Here is a 20,505-nt window from a genome sequence, read left to right as displayed (position 1 = left end):
CACACCAGGAGTAGTATCAGTCATTCACTGCAGCTTTCCCAGCAAGAGCACTTTCCTGAATATTTTGCTTTATGCCACATGCGCCTGCATGCATTAAAAATGAGCCTTTGAGAGTACAAGCCTCTCTTATTGCTACTTATCTAATTATCCCAATGTTTGGGACATCCAAAAAACAAAGAGATAGGCAATGATAAGATAATTCTGTGCACAACCCAGCAACGAAGAATTTGTAATGGCCTCCTAATGTACATCAGTTTGTGTAGTTGGCTCTCCTACTGCTGCCTTCAATTTGCCAAGTTGGAAGCATTCAATCAAAAGGGGTTAGTAGCCCCTGTGTCTCTCTCCAAGAAAGAGGTATGACTCATTCTCCCATCATGTAGATTTTATGTCATTATGTCAGCTCCCTAACAAATGCCCTAAGTGTAGTTTTATGGAGGTAGCACTGCACAGTTTTGAAGAGCAGTTAATTAAATTCAACCTTCATAGCAGTTACAAGATTTGTACTGTCAGGTGAAACATAATGATGAGTGAAATACAAAACTCCCTCAGAGTAAATCAAAAAGAGTTTTCATCAACAAAACCTCAAGGGGCAAGTACCAGCATCTCCAACGGACTCCCCATTCATGACACAAACAACCACCTTCCCCAAATAGAAAACTGGCTACCAGAGTAAAGGATAAGAAATTCATTTGGCTAGAAAAAAAGCAGATTGATCATACTATTGCACAAATAGTTTCTGCATGTCTAACTCACTGATAAAGCTCAAGTTAGAAGCCAGGGAAGTCACCTTCCTCCCAGGCCCCAAGAAACGCTCAATTGAAAGGATGCTTTACCAGTTTCTGCAGGCCAGCCTCTTCCGATTGCTCCAGAGAGGTGGGAAAGCATTGACCTTTTCCAGAAGCAGATGCTCCCTTTGTGATAAATGCTCAGTAAAACTCCGCTTTTCAGAGGGACTACAAGGGAGGATGGTCTGGAGTACTAAAGGTTTTACTATATTAAAAGAAATCCCATTTTATTTGAGTTAATTAAAAGTGAGAATGCATGTGTAAAAGCATCCCTCACTGTGACAAGCGCATAGTTGTTGCTCAATAAATCATTCTCTTCCTTCAAAGAAATCTGGCAAACAAAATCATTGCCTGATAGAGGCGCCTACAGGGCCTGTTTTAATGAATAAATAAGCACACCATTCATGCAGTAAATATTTATTGAGCACCAATGACTATGTATCAGGCTCGAAGTTAGTATGCAAACATGAAATAAGCGGAGGAGCGCTCACACTTACATTGTTAATATGCAAACAAGTGTTTTTAAAGACCTTAAAGCCACTTGAATATTGGGTAATCCTCCTCCTCACAATCTACAGATAATACAAATATCAGCCTGAGCCTGATTGACTGAAATATGTCACAATTCTAAGTCATCAAAACTTGTCCCCTTGTTCAGTAAACATGTATTAAGCACCTGCTCTATTCCAGTCCCTGTACTAGTTGCTGAGAATCCAGGAAAAGAATGTCTCTCATCTCAAGATGTTCCCCATCTAGTAAGGGAGATGAAAATACAGAGATGATTAAAATGGGATGGTGGTTAGATCCTCCAGAGGCTGCTATGGGAACCCAGAGGAGAAGCACCAAATATAGATTGGGGTGGAGGGCGGGGGGTGGGGGATGATTAAAGAAGGGATCCCAGATGGGATGGTGGGAAACGGTAACCGACACTCCGGTGAAAATAGACTTCCCTCTGAGCGGTAGTCCAGTCCTACTTCTGCTCACCAAAAGTTTTAATCCTGGAGTCTCGAATCTCCTGGACATACTTAGACTGTTGTCCAGTTTCTCTATCATGTCCAAATATGCTAGATCTTTAGAAATATGTCATTCTTTTAAAAAAAAAAACACTTTATTTATTTGAGAGAGTGAGAGAGAGCACACTAGCGGGGGGGAGGGGCTCGGGCAGAGGGACAAACAGACTCCCTGCTGAGCAGAGAGCCCGATGCGGGGCTCGATCCCAGGACCCTGGGATCATGACCTGAGCCGAAGGCAGACACTTAACTGACTGGGTCACCCAGGGGCCCCCAAAATATGCCATTCTTAAAGAGACTTGAAGCCTTTGCTGTTTTCAGTAAGGAAGGATTTCCTTAGTAAGTTTCTATGCCAGTGTCCCTGCCTGACCTACCTCCTCTCCTAGAACTCAATGCTCAGAGTAGAGTGTAAAGAACCCTTCATGCATCCCAGTATGCACCAGGCAGGCTAAGTAATTTCTGTCTCAATAAAGGACCTTTGCTTTAACCGGAAGTGTGACATCACCTTCTCTGCAAGCCTGAGCTGACAGTAGTGCTTCGGTTTGTTGGGTCAGTAGGACAGTCATCTTGTCCTCAGGAAGTCCCACTGGAGCTTTTCTCTTTCAACGGGAATTTCATTTTCCTGTTGGGGCTGAACAAGCCCCCTTTCCTCTCACAAAATGCTCCCTAATATTTGGCATCAGTTTTCCCTCCTGCAGCTCAAGCCCATTACTACTTCTGACTTGCTTAGTAGCTTGTCACTTCCTATAAGTTTTAAGTATTCTATCCTTTCATCCTAGAAAATGAGACAGATGTTTTTTCTCTGAAGCAAATTCCTTGACCCTTACTCACCAGATAAGTAATTCCAGTGACTTTTATTTATAGAGGGTCTTTCGTGCAGTGTCCCTGGACTGTAAAATAATTGGTAAGGAAATCTCTCCACCCGGCAGAGATAGCCTTTTATTAGTTCATAATACTGGGACCAGACCCAGGAAAAATTGTGGCCTACGTGAATTTGCAGTTGGCATCCCAAATCGGGGTCCAGGCTCTTCTAGTACCTCTATCTTTCTTACCTAGTACTACATACCCCTGATTCCTTAGACTTACAAATTTCTTTTTTTTTTTTTTTTAAGATTTTTTTTATTTATTTATTTGACAGAGAGAGAATGAGAGAGAAAGCACATGAGAGGGGGGAGGGTCAGAGGGAGAAGCAGACTCCCCGCCAAGCAGGGAGCCCGATGCGGGACTCGATCCAGGGACTCCAGGATCATGACCTGAGCCGAAGGCAGTCGCTTAACCAACTGAGCCACCCAGGCGCCCAACTTACAAATTTCACCAGTGTGTGGTTTATTCCTCCAGGGCCTAGCTCGCTGCTACCTGTTTGTAGCTGCGCATAAGTTAAATAAGAGGAAAAAGTCGTCTTTGTTACTGTGACAGCTGGCAAATGTGGAACACTCTCAAGAAACAGAACCGAATTCTTTGCAATCAACAATAATTTTATTATAGCTAGCATGTATTGCAAAGCATACTATGTGCCAGGTGCTGTTCTAAACTCTACACGTGTGTAATTCATTAAATCTTCCAAAACCTCTGAGGGATAGGTACCAGTGGGATTTCCCATTTTACAGATTGGGACACTGAAGTACAAAAGCATTAAGGAACATATAGAAGGTCATAGAGTTAGTAAGTGATGAAGCTAGAATGTGAATCTAGGAGCTCCAGAGCCCATATTATTGAAACCAGTTTATGTGATATTGGGAGTGCTAAGATAAGACACAGACACATCCCTCATGGAACTCATAGTTTAAAAAAAAGCATTATGCTAGTTAAGAATACCCTTCAGGGGGCACCTGGGTGGTTCGGTCGGTTAAGCGTCTGCCTTCAGCTCAGGTCATGATCCCAGGGTCCTGGGATCGAGCTCCCGCATCAGGATCCACACTTGGTGGGGAGCCTGCTTCTCCCTCTGCCTCTGCCTGCTGCTTCCCTTGCTTGTGCTCTTGCTTTCTCTCTCTCTGTCAAATAAATAAATAATATCTTTAAAAAAAAAAAAAAGAATACCCTTCAAGCTGGGGCGCCTGGGTAGCTCAGTTGGTTAAATGTCTGCCTTCAGCTCAGGTCATGATCCTGGGGTCCTGGGATTGAGCCCCACGTCAGGCTCCCTGCTTAGTGGAGTCTGCTTCTCCCTCTTCCTCTGCCCTTTCCCCTGCTTGTGCTTTCTCTCTCTCTCTTTGTCTCAAATAAATAAATAAAATCTTAAAAAAAAAAAAAAAAGAATACCCTTCAGGCTACTCCCTCAAGAAGAGACTAATGGTAGAAATTTCAGGCCCTTGAAAAAGTGGTGGTAGGGCCTTCACTGTATCATATAGGTAACTGCCTATCACCCACTCAAAGCTTCACAACTAAAAGGCACACCTAGAAAACACTGGGGAGGAAATGAAGATCTATATAGACTGATCTGGTGGATTTAGCTCAATGACTCAAGATAAAAGATCTCCACGATTCTAAGATCTGTCAGTAGACCTGATCTCAGAGACTTAGAAGGCAAAAATGTGGTGCTATTTAAAATGTTTACATTTTCCCTTTCTACTAGGTGCAAGTACAAGGAATGACTGGAAACATCCAATTTGACACTTACGGACGTAGGACAAATTACACCATCGATGTGTATGAGATGAAAGTCACTGGCTCTCGAAAAGTAAGTAACCAAAACAGATGTCCAAAGAAAAAGTCTTTCAGAAGGTGACAGCACTCCAATGCAAGAAAACAGGTGTTAGGAAAGACACACAAAGCAAATTCCTACACGTTATTTTTGCCTTTCTGTTGGTGAACAGCGTAGACATGATACGGAGTTGCTTTGTGATCAAAGTGTTCCATCTACACATTTTGAAAGGAGCATTTCCCTCTGAGGCTGATCCTATAAAAGTCATAAACTCAAGAGTTATTAACAGCTTCCAACCATAGAGGGAAGGAACCACAAATTTTACAGTATGTTGTTATTTAAACAAGCTGCCAAGGTACATATGGTTTTAGTTTTAGCAAAAGATTCGGAAAGTACCAACTTGCGTTCCCACCAACAGAGTAAGAGCGTTCCCCTTTCTCCACAACCTTTCCAACATTTGTTGTTTCTTGCCTTGTCAATTTTTGCCATTCTAACTGGTGTAAGGTGGTATCTCAGTGTGGTTTTGATTTGAATTTCCTTGATGGCTAATGATGATGAACATTTGCCACTTTGGAAAACAGTGTGGAGGTGCCTCAAAAAATTAAAAATAGAGCTACCCTATGACCCAGCAATTGCACTACTGGGTATTTACCCCAAAGACAAAGATGTAGTAAAAAGAAGGGCCATATGCACCCCAATGTTCATAGCAGCAATGTCCACAATAGCCAAACTGTGGAAAGAGCAGAGATGCCCTTCAACAGATGACTGGATAAAGAAGATGTGGTCCATATCTACAATGGAATATTACTCAGCCATCAGAAAAGATGAATACCCAACTTTTACATCAACATGGATGGGACTGGAGGAGATTATGCTAAGCGAAATAAGTCAAGCAGAGAAAGTCAATTATCATATGGTTTCACTCATTTGTGGAACATAAGGAATAACATGGAGGACATTAGGAGAAGGAAGGGAAAAACGAAGGGGAGAAATCAGAGGGAGAGATGAACCATGAGAGACTATGGATGCTGAGAAACAAATTGAGGGTGTTAGAGGGGAGGGGGGGTGGGGGATGAGTTAGCCTGGTGATGGGTATTAAGGAGGGCACGTACTGCATGGAGCACTGGGTGTTATATGAAAACAATGAATCGTGGATCACTACATCAAAAACTAATGATGTATGTTGACCAACATAACATAATAAAATAAAATTAAAAAAAATAATCGGGAAATAGGTATCTCTCCACCTTGCCCCTCACCCTCCGAAGGACACTGGACAAAGTACCTTTCTCTACAGCCAAATTGTATAATGACCGCTTTGCTTCTCTCATACTAATAGTTAAGTTAGGCATGAAATGAGGATTTCATAGCCATGTGATAAAATCTCAGAATGTAAAATAGCCTGTGTCATTTCTAAGGACACTCCTTGGTTTCCCACCCTCACATTCCAGCCTTCCTATAGTTCAGAGCACAGCACTTTCCTGCTATAGAAGTTTAAAGGGGAAAAAAAGGTTGACCATCCTACAGTGGGCTAAGTTATTTTACAAAATACTAGTAAAGGTGAGGTGGGGATGAGAACCCCCAGGATGAAGGTGTGTGTCTCAGGGTTGGGGTCCTGGTGGGGGTGGCAAGACAAAGGGAGACAGGACATCAATCCTTGGAAAGCTCCAACAACTAAAAAGAAAGTGTTACTCCATGACAACATTTGGATTTCTTGTGGTACTTTTTGAGTGAAAAACAGGCAACCAGGTCAAATGTCTGCTCTTTCTAGGCTGGCTACTGGAATGAGTATGAAAGATTTGTGCCTTTCTCAGATCAGCAAATCAGCAATGACAGCGCATCCTCAGAGAACCGGACCATTGTAGTGACTACCATTCTGGTAAGTATGGAGAGAAGATGGGTGGGCTTTCTGTACAGCAAGACTTCTGCTTTCTGAAAAGCATTATTCAGCCAGTAAAAAAGACATCAAGTTCAAGCCGTGAAAACATCCAATAGGTCAGCTTAGGAACCTCTTAAAGTATCTTGCCGTCATCATGAACAGAATGTCATTTTTTAATTTATTTTATTTTATTATTTTTTTAGAATTTCATTTTTTAGGATTGTATTTATTTATTTATTTTAGAGAGAGAGCGTACACGTGAGTGAGCACAAGTGAGGGGAGGAGCCGGAGGGAGGGAGAGAATCTCAAGCAGACTCTGTGTTGAGTGCAGAGCCCGACGTGGGGCTGGATCCCAGGATGCTGAGACCATGACCTGAGCCAAAACCAAGAGTCAGATGCTCAACCCACTGAGCCACCCAGGTGCCCCCGGAATGTCATTTTTAAAAAGAAAAAGAATAGGAATTTGGGACAGTTCCACATATCATTCTCCTCTTTACCCCCCCTCCCACACACACACTGTAGGACTGATGTTTCATTGTGGGGGAGACAGCATGATGTGAAAGAGAGAGTAGATTAGGGTTCTAATATTAGGTCTACCACTAATCTGTGTTTAACTATGCAAGTCACAACTTCTCTGAGCCTCAGGTTATGTTTCTTTTAATTTACGAAATGGGTGTAAAAAGGTCATAAGACCATTTCAAGGCAAAATTCACCGTTTAAAGCTTTTCTGTGAAACTCAAAGCACAGTTGAAATGTGAGATAGTGTTCTCATTTAGTTTTAAAATGTTTTTCTGAAAGCTGGTTCTTACTGGGTGAAGTACAAACCAGGGTGAAAAATGAGTATACCACTAGGTCTGAAGTTGTGAATAATTGGATAAAGATTCAACTGAAGTTTACCTTTCATTTAAACAGACATGTCAAATACGCTCTTTGTCCTGGGTACTGTACTAGACCCTGAGGATGTAAAAACAAATAAGCCACAGACTCTGACCTCAAAAAGACCACAGTGCTTTTTGAGGGCTTGCCTGGGCTGGCTGTGGTAAATCCCGAGAAATCAAAGGCAGTTCACCTTCATGTAAAGGAAATACCTCTGCCCAGTTTGACTAAGACAAAGACTTTATAGGTGGAAACCTGTCCTGCTTTCAAACCCTCAAAAAGAACTTAAGTCCTTCTCTACATCTTTAAATCATCAGTTAAAGACTCCAAGGAATATATAGCCCAGCGAATAGTCAGTCGATTGGGTTCTTCTGCTTCTTAAGCAAACATATTTTAAAGGCTCTTTTCACACACCAAACCTCAACAACTACACGGGGAAAAAACTTGATTATGGCATGTGTCATCTCTTAGAAAAATGTATGGGAGTAATCCTTCAATCTTCCTCTTGTCCCAAAGGAATCACCATATGTCATGTATAAGAAGAACCATGAGCAACTAGAAGGAAATGAGAGATATGAAGGCTATTGCGTCGACTTAGCCTATGAAATAGCCAAACACGTAAGGATCAAATACAAGCTGTCCATTGTCGGCGACGGGAAATACGGTGCAAGGGATCCAGAGACAAAAATATGGAATGGCATGGTTGGGGAACTTGTCTATGGGGTAAGTTTTTTCAACTCTATTTTCATTTACTTCTGTGCTTTCCACTTAACAAAGATAGATTTTATTTTCAAAGGTAGTACTTATCCAATTGTATAGTTTCTGTGTGGTCTGTAAAAAAAAATTTTTTTTTCTTCTCCAGTTGACTTTTGTAAAGGTAGGTTGTCGATAGCATCCTTTGGGCAACAGGATTATTTTGCCAAAAGCAAAGTAAGATTGGGGAACTTTATTTGGCAACATTAAATGCAGCCTGCCCTCTGCTGAAAATCTGTTCCTTCTGTGTTCCCTGTGTCGGGCGGCAAAATCACCACCCACCTCGTTGCCTCAACAACTTCGCCTAAGTGACCCGGTCATCTTTGCTCATTGCTCCCTCATTTCTAGGCAGTGACCATGTCCTATCCGTCCTACTCTTCTGTCTCTCAAACCCAGACACATTCTTCATTCCCACCCTCACCATTTCAGTTAAGGTTCTTACCACTTGTTGGTCATTTAACTGATTTCCCTGCCTCTACTCTTACCCTGGCAAATCAGATCTACTCTTCTGTCTCTCAAACCCAGACACATTCTTCATTCCCACCCTCACCATTTCAAGTTAAGGTTCTTACCACTTGTTGGTCATTTAACTGATTTCCCTGCCTCTACTCTTACCCTGGCAAATCAGATCTCCACATCATTGTAATTTCCCACGTGAAAAATCAGGATAAAATTCGAGTCCCTGAGCATGGCAAATAACGCACTTCATCATCTGGCACCGCCTCCCTCTCTAAGTCGTCTTGGACTCTTCCCCCTTCATACTTAGTGTTCCAGCTGCCAAGAAGTATGTGTCATTCCCCGAAGGTGCCCACCTGCCACTTAGGGCATCCCTGGAAGTACCTTTGCCCCTGTCCGTCAGCTAACCTCGCTTCGCAGTCCTCCAGAATGCAGGTGGCAGCATTTTCAGGAAGCCTTTCCTAATCCCATTTACCCACCTGTGGTCTGCTTAGGTGCCCCTGCTTTTTGCTTTCTTGTAGAACCTTTGAACCAGTATTATAATGATCTGTTTACAAGTTCAGCTGCCCCAACTGGACTATAAACTCCTTGAGCACAGAAGCCATATCTGATTTATTTCAATATCCCAGAGCACAGCACAGAATGGAGGTTCAACAAATAATTGTTGAATGAATTAATAAATGAACAGAATCGCTCTGCCAAGGGCTTGCCCATGGGTCAAGTACAGAAGAATTATACTGATAATTAGGGCTTTCAAAAGGGGTACAGCAGTATCTTCAGAGCTCTGCAATGGCTTCACTTGAAAGGGTTTGGGCCCCTGATTGGGAATGTCAGATCTTGGGCCACCCAGTGAGGCCTATAGAGACAGGCAGAATTGGGCATAAGAACCGCCCACTGGGTGAACCAGTCACTAGAAAACTCACCCAAGGGTAGGTGGTGGCAGCCGAGGGTTAGTTCTCTCTGCTTTTTATTTTCATCCCAGTGTCGTTAACATATAGCATTATATTAGTTTCAGGTGCACAACACAGTGATTCGACACTTCCGTACGTCACCCAGTGTTCATCAGGACAAGTGTGTTCGGCAGAGGTTTGCTTTCTGACAGATAAGGAGTACTCGCAATGACCGGTCCCAGTCTAGACAACAGGTTAGGGGAAGACTAAGAAATCTAGCGGGTGCATATACTGAGAAGAAGTTGGCAAGAAGCAAACATCCAAGTTATCTTTTGGACAGAGGTTCAGGATAAGGACTCTGGTGCTTGAGATGGGAAGCAGCCAGAATAAGGTGCAGCTCTCCCCTCAGAAGGACTGGGGTCACTAAATAAGTTTTTGGAACAGGTCCTCAGGAACAAGCACAAAGGCAGACGCTCATTTCTAAAAAGAAGGGCACAGGAAAGGAATTAAGGCTTAAACTGAGACTGGACCTCAAGTATCAAAACTAGGGCACCATCCTCCAGTCAGACAAGCAGCAAGGCAATTTGAACCTTAGCCCCCAGCAGTGGGGCTGGAGCCAATTATCTCCCATCTTGGGTCAAGGTTGGCCCTGGGAACTGGGGTAAGGCTGAGTTGCAGATGAGATTCAAGTGAACTCCTTTATGAGAAAGAGAAGAACTTCTAATGCCGGACACGGGGCTGAACGAGGGGCAGAGCACCTGTCGTGCTCTCTAAGGACCCTGAGAAGCTCTGAACTATCTTGACACAGCTCTAACCTCTTTCTGAGTTGGTGATTAAGTCTTCTCTTCTCTATCCTTCATCTCCCCAACACTCAGGCTCCAAGAGGTCCTGTTTTGCTCACAAATCTACCCCACACTTGGCACATTATGTGGTCCATAGTAGATACTCACTTTTTGCTCTAACAAATGAATGCCTGGTATGCAGTAATGCCCAGTCAATGTTCATTAAATTTACCTCATGGTAGGAGGTAATCTTATATCATTACCATTATTTATTATTATCGTTGCCATTATTATTTTATTTTTATTATTAGCTACTTGTTTGCTTATTATTAGCTACTTGTTTGCAAATTAGCTATTTGTTGCTTATTTCCTGGTTGCCGGACACTGTGCTAAGTGCTTTATAGGCATTATGTAACTCAATCCTCACAACACACCTCCAAAGGAGGTGCCACCTTATTAACATTCTACAGATGAAAATACTGAAGCCTAGAGAGGTGGTCTTATGCCAAGACCAAACAGCCTGTAGTGACACGGTGATTTGAACCCAGTCTCTATGAGGTCCATGTTCTTTTTTTTTTTTTAAGATTTTATTTATTTATTTGAGAGAGAGCAAAAGTGATCACAGAGGGAGAGGGAGAAGCAGACTCGCCGCCAAGCGGAGAGCCTGATATGGGGCTTGATCCCAGGACCCTGAGATCATGACCTGAGCCAAAGGCAGATGCTTAACCCACTGAGACATCCAGGTGCCTCAGAAGCCCGTGTTCTTTAACCACAGCCCTAGACTGCCCGACAGCTGACGTGTTATTTTAGACCCATCCCATCCTAAAAGATAGCTGAAACTTGTTGAAAGGCTTTTGGTGCGTCCGCTTTTCTGGGGAGAAGATTGGCCCCAGGAGCATGGCAAAGACTTTGGGGTGTCAATTTCTACTGGGCCAGAGTAACTGACATGAGCTCTACCAGCCCACTGTGATTCAGTAGCCAGAGCTTTCTAGTGTCTCAGAAGAAAGCCTGTCACATTCTGTAAATAGCTCAGGTCCCTCCTGGCATCGAGCAAGATGTTGGACCCAGTGATGTAGAGCAAGACAGATTTCCTGACACTGTTCAAAGACCCAGCTTTCTCACCAGGTTTTGGCTTCTCTTCTGGCATGTCCTCTGTACTGTGCCCACCTAATCTCCACATTCTCTCCCTCTTCCCAATATGTGTGAGTGAGGGAGCTTGAGAATTAAATAGTCCCTTACTTGTTTAGTAATTTAGAAACCAGCTCTTTACTGCTGAATAGGTAAAAATTCTTCTGAAAGAGGCTTCCCACCTTTTCCCTCCAGTTCTTTCCACTAAAGACAAAAAGCAATAGCCAGGGAAGTCTCAAAGAAACGTCCTCCGCCCTCGTCTGACCTGGAACAAGTTTCTGATGCTTTCTGGGATTAAAACACAAGGTGTTTCCAGGGAACTGACTGCAAACCAACTGCTGAATTCCACTTTCCCCTAAAACTTGTGGCTATGAAAAATGGATGTTCTTGTCATGCTTGGATAAAACCTCTCTGTTCAGGCAGATGATCTCATAAGCTGAACGTGTCCTCATCTTCATTTAAAATTTTAATCTTTCAGCATTGGCAAGTTTTCCACTTCTCTTTCAATGATAGAAATGGAGAGAAGTGAAAACGCAGGCATTCACTTCTGGCAGGCCTGGCATCTTGTAGTTTGCAAGTTCCTTAAGAAAAAAAAGGAAAGTGGGACGCCTGGGTGGCTCAGTAGGTTGGACAGCTGACTCTTGATCTCAGCTCAGGTCTTGAGCTCAGGGTCATGAGTTCAAGCCCCACATTGGGCTCTGCACTGGGTGTGGAGCCTACTTTAAAAAATGGGGCGGGTGGGCGGGGGGGTTACTCTCTTGCAATGAACATGAAAACTACACAGATAGGCACAGCTTTATCCTTAGGGAATTTTCTCTTATGCCTTTAGCATGTAAAACAGATCAGAGTAGGAAAAATATGAAGAAAGGCAGAGATGAAAAAAGCTTTGCGAAGATTTCAGTATCTACCATAAAGTCTCAAGAAAGAGTCAAAATGAATTAAATTTGTTCAGGAAGAAAGAAGCCAATCAGCCTCTTTTCAGATGATTCCTAAATGGTTTTCTTTTCCCTCTAAAGAAAACCAAATCAAGGTTGATGTTTGGGGCACCTTGTATTGCTAAGAAGGCTATTTTTGAAACAAACGTCAGTAGGACACAATGTGCCCCATTATGTAAGCTCTTCAGAACATTATGGACTTGAAACTGTCCACCTGCTTTTAGTGGTTTTGCTTTTGAGCTGGATGTCTATAACATCACCACATGGTAATTGTCCCTAGCTTAAATGGCTTACAGACCACAAGTTTTTATGTCTCCAAAATAGCATGTGTTTTTTTTTTTTAATCTTGAGTTTTATTAAGAATTTAAAAATCTAAACATTTTCTAGAGGCCTGGGAAGCCTACCTAGAAACACCGCCCTCAGGCATTTCCAACTTCCACATGTCCATATACCTCACTGCGCTGCACACACACACACACACCCCCATGACAGACGACATGGCAGCACAGTGAATGTCATTGTGTTTTTACTATTTGTAGAAAACTGGCATTTAGGTTTCAAAATTAATAATATTACAAAATTACCAGCAGCAGTCTTAAGCCTTTCGACAATGCTTATGAACTCCACTTTGCTGACCCAAACAAGGCTATTATTCCAAGTTCAAAAAGCAGGACTTGCCCCAAGGAGGCATATTATACATCCTGCAGATACTCAGGCCACATTGCTCAGGACCCATTTGTGACCGTGTCTTCTTCCATCTCCTCTTCACCATCATCAGTGGGGCCTGGTCTGTGCTCCCTGCCAGGTACCTGGCCAGACTGCAGCAAGCCCTTCAGCCACTCCACTTCAGCCAGGGTGGATGCATTTGCTATAGCATTCTTGATTGCTTCTACATCCCCTGGAGACGGCCCACCTTTCTTTTTGTCAGTTGGCAGACCAGCACCTGGGTTGAAAGTTTTGCTTCTCCTGGCAATATCCTTTGCAAGTTGTGCACCCCGTTTGCCCTTGAACATTTTCTCTGCTTCCTGACGCTCTTTTAGTTTCACCTTCTGGAAATCCAGTACTCTGACTTGCGGAACTTTATAAATTACGTACGGTCTGTAATGCTTCTTATTTGTTACAGGATTTCTCATAATACTTAGGTAAGTCAGTGATTTGAGAGATGCCAAAGGGTCCAGATCACCCAGTTCCACAAGGACTATTGTTGGTGAGAATGAGTTCTGTCAGACAGGGTAGAGCCTGATCAAGTCCCTCACCTATACGGCATATTCTATTGTTGTTCACTAATAATGTTTTCAGTCTTCTCAACAAAGGAAAACCATCCAGTTTCCTGATTTCATTGTCAGAAAAATCAATAGCATCAAACTGGTCTAAGGTAGCACCTAGATTTTCAATGACAGGAATTTTATACCCCTGGAGGTCCAGCTCGTGGTCCCGCACAGTGTTGGTGTACTGAGCTGCCTGCTCAATCAACTCTGCCGTCAGTTTCACCATCCTGCCACCTCCCGCTGCCGGTGCCATGGCCCACCGGCTGTTCCCCCAAAATAGCATGTGTTTTAAGAGGACATTTAAAAACATTTTGTTGCTAACAGGGCTCTTAGACATCTTTTAGGCTACCGTTTCATTCATTTTACAGATAAATATGGGGATCAGCCAGGATTGGCCATTAGGACTGCCATTTGGGTAAACCAGGCAAGGCCTGACATAAGACAGGGATGACAGGAATGGTGGCAGGGATTATGACAAGGTCGTAAAATCACACAGCTTGGCAGAGCTTAGACTATAACTCAGGTTTCATGACTCCTGGCCCAGTGCTCTGTCCACCGGGTCATACTGGCTCAGTTTACTAAGCTTATCAAATTGCGGGAAGATTGGTGTATCAGATATGACATCCCCACCTGCCTTCAAGGGGCTTACAATCTAGTTGGATTATGAGCTTTTCCATCCAAGATACCGATCCTGCTTATCTGTGACCTCCAGAATAACGTAATGCACATCCCTAGTTATCACTTGAAATATTTGAAAACCCGGTCGCCTGGGTGGCTCAGTTGGTTAAGCGACTGCCTTCGGCTCAGGTCATGATCCTGGAGTCCCTGGATCGAGTCCCGCATCGGGCTCCCTGCTCGGCGGGGAGTCTGCTTCTCCCTCTGACCCTCCCCCCTCTCATGTGCTTGCTCTCTCTCATTCTCTCTCTCTCAAATAAATAAATAAAAAATCTTTAAAAAAAAAAAAAAGAAAAAGAAATATTTGAAAACCCAAAGTCAACAGCTGGGGGTTTCTGCCTTTTGAGAGGAGATAAGATCTAACAGAAAAAGAGAGTGAGAGAAAGGGCTGGAAAGAAATTGAGGTCCTAACTGACAAAGGGTCGCCTGCCAGCAGGCAGCTGCTGTGTTCCTTATGTTCCTAGCACTTAGAAAAGACGGGAGGGAAAGAGTTGCATTGGGAAAGGCCAAACCACTGCCCAGATTGGTACCTCTGGCTTAGAAGAAAGCAGAGAGCTTGGGGACAGAGATGGGGTTGGCGGATGGCTGATTCCAGGTCACATCCCCTGGGCACCCTCAGACTCCTTCACACTCCCAGGACAAATGGCAATTTTATAGATGCTATTCACACTGACATTTCTCTACCCAGAAGAAATTATCTCTTAGGTTGTCACTATCCTAAGATAGATTCATTTTCCATTAAGAAAGACAGGAAGTCGATCTGTCCTTCCCGCTAAAAGGCAGAGAAGCAAGGGTGCAGTAACAGACACCAAATATTCTCTTCTATTCTTCAGGTGATTATACTGGGCTTTGGCAGAAGGGCTGATGGTTTGATAAAAGTGCCCCTCTCTTTGAAATGATGTATATAAACTCCAGGAAGGAGCATTAATGACACATGGACGTCTGCCATTCTGAGCAGAGAGGGTGGGGAAAGATTACCAACCAAATTTAGTCTCACAAGGCCTTTACCCAGCTCCCGGGATGCTCCTTTATCTTCACTTTGTCTTTAACTCTCTCAGCTCCCCAAGGACAAGGAGCCCTAACCAGTAGATCTAGACTGGGACATCTGTTCTGGCTAAGCAGATGAGGAAATCCCGTTGTGACACTGCTTGTTGTTGAACAGATTTAAATAGACCTCATCCCTTTCTCCAGATCTAAACAATTGCAGACAGTGAATATCCCGTAGGGTACAGCCAATAAAGCAGTTTAAGTCCTGTCTTCATTATATTCCTGTTGTCTAGCTTGATTCTGTCCACTCCTTCCTCCAACACATTTAAACTTGCCAAGGAAATGTCTGCCCAAAGCTACTAGAACCTTATGACTGATACAGGGATAAGGGATCAGGTCATGTCTGCCTGTTCTCTTGGTTAGCATAGTATCTTTTTTTAAGATGTATTTATTTATTTGAGAGAAAGAGCACGAGCATGAGTGGGAGAGGGAGAGAGAATCTCAAGCAGACTCCACCCTGAGCATGGAGCCGGAAGCAGGGCTCGATCCCAGGACCAAGATCATGACCTGAGCTGAAACCAAGAGTCGGACACTTAACCGACTGCTCCACCCAGGCGCCCTGCACATAATCTCTTACGCATTACACTCCAGTACATTGCCTCTCCTCTCCCATCCTCCCCCTTGCTTTCAGAAAGTGCTTTAAAATGGCGGCTGACAAGCTTCTGCTCATGTGTTGTCTCCAGGTCGGTTATAAGTTTTATATCAGATGAAAATATTTTAAGATACAACATAAGCCTTTAGCTCAAAAAAAAGTCTTAAATGCCATTTAAATTGTCATTTCTGTCTTAAACTTGTCAGACTCTTTAGTGTATCATCCCTATACATAGGAGTTCGTTGGTTTTTAAGTTTTATGAAATTTACGACTTTGGCAACCCACCTATGAAAAGGATTATAAATCCCCTCAAGTTAAATCCCCTCCAGTAATGCAGTTCTTCCAGGTTTGCTTTGCCACTGGTGAGTGGAAAAATCAAACCTAATTTGGCGTGTTTACTGAGCCCACACAGCCACTCGTAAGCCGCTTGATTAAAATGCTTTAAGTAGTCAAGATGCAAGCAAAAGCACTAGCAAACTCTTAACCCTGAGCTCTTCCCATTTGCTGGTTTTTATCCGTTACCTGAGGCACCTACATACCACCCAACTTACCCACCTAGATTTGGGGAAATGGCCTGCCTACTACTGTTACTAGCAGAGGCTGAAGCTTGAGAACAAAAGGCCACTGACTGGTTCAGGACACCGGAAGTGAGAGGCACTTCATTAGGGAGTCAGCACCTCACCTCCTCCCTATGCTCCCTAGCCCCGTCGATCATTCTTAACCCTCTCTCCCAGCACAGCTGCCTTCTGTAAGGAGCAGAGACCAGGAAAGGAAGCCTGTCTGGGGAGTTGCCTTTCTCACTTTTTCATAACACTGTTGGCCTCCTAAATCTTTAGCCTGCCTTGGAAATGACCTTCCCCCTCCTCTGCGTGTGTGGCGGTTCCAGGAGAGCTAAATGGGTGTTTTCTGACACTCGTTACCTACTCCTTCCATTTCCCTTACTACTCAGGTTGATTGCTCCACAGACATAATGCCAAGCAGATCTTGGGCTCTGAAATAACTGACCATTTCAACATCCTTTTCATATGGATGAGGGGATAGTGGTGGCAGAGGACAAGGGCTTCTCCCCAGCTGCCTTGGAGCTGATGGGACAGTCCTGCTGCGTGGGTCCCACCAGGCAGGCATAGAAGGGATGGGAGGGGTTGTTAAGTCCCCTACCCAGCTGGCCATCCTTGTGACTTCATCAGGAGCTCCTTCCTTTCTGTTGGATGATCCTTGTTCCACCTGCTTTTTGCTAGTCCTTTGTCTTTTTCTGGCTATAATAGGTCTTTTTTTAAGGTTCAACAGGGGAAATCTCATTTTGGAGCCAGGTCCACATCAATAAGGCTTAACCAAGCACAGATTTAATGCTATTCTTCACTGAGGGAGCACCCTCCAAAAAACAGACGAACTCCACCTTCTTTGGAAAAGCTCCTTAGAAAGAAACAGTTCTGGGGCGCCTGCATGGCGCAGTCGGTTGAGCGTCCAACTCTTGGTTTCGGCTTTGGTCTTGACCTCGAAGTCATGAGGTCAGTCTCCATGCTCAGCGGGGAGTCTGCTTGAGATTCTCTCCCTCTCCCTCTCCCCCAGCTCACGCATGTGTGCTCTCTCTCACTCTCCAAAATAAATAAATAAATAAAATCCTTTTAAAAAAAAAAGCCAGACTGAGGGAAAAAGGCAAGTGCCTGAGGGGAGCAGGTTCTTTCTGTTGTCTTATGTGACTTCAAAAGTACTTCATACTAGGAATGGCTTCCTTTGGGAATCTGTTCTTTTGCTGCATATTCCTGGGAACCAGACAAGAAGCCCCACTTTGTCTATCTAGCCACCTCTTGTTAGTGTTTAGCTGTGCTTATCATCTAGTGGGTGTTTCTTGCTGAGGTTTTTTGGGTTTTTTTCTTCATAAAGGGTGTCAAGATTCTCAGACTCCTTTCTTTACCTGCTGGAAAAGAGCCCAATTCCCCAAAATTCAATCCAAAGTGATTTTCTCAGACAAATGCCCCTTATTTCTGCCTTCCAAAACAAGGAAATGGCCATTTCTCTTGGAACGATCAATTATTTAGACTTAAATGATCAAAAAACTAGTTAAATTAAGTAATTAAATTCAAATGAGATCAAATGGGAAATGATACGAGTGGGGCATTTGCATGGAGGCAGAAACACATTGGCAAGGATAGAAGGTGGCTTCATCTGTGAATTCTGTTGGCACGACAAGCCTCTTTCTAGCTGATGCAGACTCTGCCAAAAAACCCCACTAGCTTTCTGGCCAATTCCATTCTCCTCAATAGCTTTCGTTTCTAAGATCAAGTCTGGCCCCAGGCAAAAGGGTAAAATAGGTAAAATTTGGGTTTGGCTTCCGTCCAGTTATAAATGCAGAACTGGTGATTCAGGAGTTAGTGACAAAAGGAATAGGTAAATCGGGACACCTGGCTGGCTCAGTCAGTAAAAGCATGCAACTCTTGAACTTGGGGTCATGAGTTAGAGCCCCACATGGGGTGTGGAGACTACTTAAGAAAAAATAAAATATTTTTTTAAAAAAGAAGGAATAGGTGAAGACACAGCAATATGTTGAGAAGGAAAAGGACATGGAGACAATAGAGCTTGTATCAGTTGGCTCCCATCTCAGTAAAGAAAGAGGCAAGATTGGGGCGCCTGTGTGGCTCAGTCGGTTAAGCGTCTGCCTTCGGCTCAGGTCATGATCTCGGGGTCCTGGGATCGAGCCCCGCATCAGGATCCCTGCTCATTCTCTCTCTCTCTCTCTTTCAAATAAATAAAAAGAAATCTTTAAAAAAAGAAGAGAAAGAGGCAAGTTCACCTGCAGGGAGGGTGGAGCTGGTAAGGATTAGGGACTGCAAAAAGTTTGGAATAAGCATCACTCACAGACTTAGAAGAGAATCAGCTTTCCTGTGATAGATGATGGATTTAACTTCAGAAATGGGGAGTTTGAGATGGTAGTGATCCATTCAGGTAGATTGGGTCGGCGAGCTATTGGCTTTAAGAAATGCATACTTTCTGCAGCTCCCCCTGGGCTATAGGACATCCTCCATGAGGGTAAGGAGTTTTGTCTGCTTTGTCTGTCTTGCTCACTGCTTCATCTCCAGCACCAAGAGTAGGGCCTGGCACAGAATAGGCACTCGAATATGCACTGGAGTGAATCTGAGAGGGGTTGATTATCGTACATAAAAACAGTGTATAGTAGAAACCTGCACATATCTATGGCGTTTGAACATTTTGGTGATTAAGAGCATGAGTTCTAGCAGCATTGTCCACAATAGCCAAATTCTGGAAAGAGCCCAAATGTCCATCAACTCATGAATGGATCAGGAAGAGGTGGTATATATACACAATGGAATATTACTCAGCCATAAAAAAGGATGAATTCTTGCCTTTTGCAACAACATGGATGGAGTGACAGTGTATTATGCTAAGTGAAATAAGTCAGAGAAAGACAAATACCATATGATTTCACTCATGTGGAATTTAAGAAACAAAACAGATGAATATAGGGGAAGGAATAAAAAAATAAGAGAGGGAGGCGAACCATAAGAGACTCTTAACTCTAAAGAACAAACTGAGGGTTGATGGAGGGGTGGTGGGTGGGGGATGGGCTAAATGGGTGATGAGCATTAAGGAGGGCACATGATGTGATGAGCACTGGGTGTTATATATAAGTGATGAATCACTCCAGAAACAAATATTATACTGTATGTTAAGTAACTAGAATTTAAATAAAAACCTGAAAGAATAAAAGGACATGAGTTCTGAAATCTGAAGACCAGGCTTCTAATCCCAGACCTCAGTTTCTCCTTTAACATGGGAATGATTATGTGCCAACCTTAAGTTTGCTGAGAGAATTAAATAAGATAATATATACGAGGTGCTTACACACAGAGTGAGCACTGAATAAATGTTAGCTGGCTGTTTATTATCTGAATTTCCCTTTAAATTAATTAAGATGTGTTTTTTAATCAGTTTGAGTCACCATATGGGACTCAAGGTAGTAAAACATTTCTTTTAAAACATCCTGTATCTCAGACTTCATCATTCCTCCTCCACCTCCCCCCACTGGTAAGGATATTGAGGTATAACTATTTAATGTAGAAAAAGAATTCTCAAAATTGGTCCTTTTGTTTTTGTTTTTTGTTTTGAGATACGAGAGAGTGCGCGTGCGCGGGCAAGCAGGGGGAGGGGTAGAGGGAGAGGCAGAGAGAATCTTAAGCAGGCTCCACACCCAGCATGAAGCCTGACACGGGGCTCGATCTAATGTCCCTGAGATCATGACCTGAGGCAAAATCAAGAGTCAGGTGCTTAACTGACTGAGCCGCCCAAGCCCGCCAAAATTGGTGTTTTTACTTCATATCTGATATACCATCCAAAAGGCTTTCCTTAGAAGCATTTTTCTAGGTGTGTATTTTAAGGCCTGGCTCCAGACTAAAGTATACTAAACCTACTACTGGGGTAGAGGAACAATTGTGGAAGACCAAAGAAATAAGTGCAGAAATTCCTAGTGCCAGAAAGAAAAGAAAAGAAATTCCTAATGCCTTTTTTCATGGGATTAATACAAAAACATTGTCTGCCTTTGCCTGAGCCCATTATGCAGGGCACTACTGACACATTTATTTCATTGATCCAATACGCGTGAGCGCTACACTGATATTTATCACTAGACATGATGGCTTCCTATAGAGATTAATATGTATTCTAAGAACTGCTTTACCCTTGTTATTGCCCATTCAGAATTCTTTCATGTTTGCATAGATTATATTCAATAGTTAACAACTAATTTTCTAGGCATCCAGAGTTTCTTTATTTAGG

The 20,505-nt window shown here is 43.2% G+C and overlaps 1 protein-coding gene and 1 pseudogene across 6 annotated transcripts in view; one reads left to right on the top strand and one right to left on the bottom strand.

Annotated features, from left to right (window-relative positions):
• Positions 1-20,505, top strand: part of GRIA3 (glutamate ionotropic receptor AMPA type subunit 3) — a 275,580-nt gene that overhangs the window by 186,739 nt on the left and 68,336 nt on the right. For all 6 annotated transcript variants that reach the window (XR_013444731.1, XM_078064947.1, XM_078064946.1 and 3 more), the window contains 3 exons: positions 4,365-4,469; positions 6,205-6,312; positions 7,705-7,911. Coding sequence is in view for 5 of the 6 variants with exons in the window: in XM_078064947.1 (XP_077921073.1) it covers positions 4,365-4,469; positions 6,205-6,312; positions 7,705-7,911 (420 nt within the window). In the remaining variant the exon portion in view is untranslated. The remainder of the gene's footprint in view (positions 1-4,364; positions 4,470-6,204; positions 6,313-7,704; positions 7,912-20,505) is intronic.
• On the bottom strand, positions 12,644-13,665 carry LOC118537053 (U2 small nuclear ribonucleoprotein A' pseudogene; annotated as a pseudogene).

Source organism: Halichoerus grypus, chromosome X (assembly GCF_964656455.1).
Source record: "Halichoerus grypus chromosome X, mHalGry1.hap1.1, whole genome shotgun sequence".
NCBI classification, from domain to species: domain Eukaryota; kingdom Metazoa; phylum Chordata; class Mammalia; order Carnivora; family Phocidae; genus Halichoerus; species Halichoerus grypus.
This window is presented reverse-complemented; position numbering and strand designations above follow the sequence as displayed.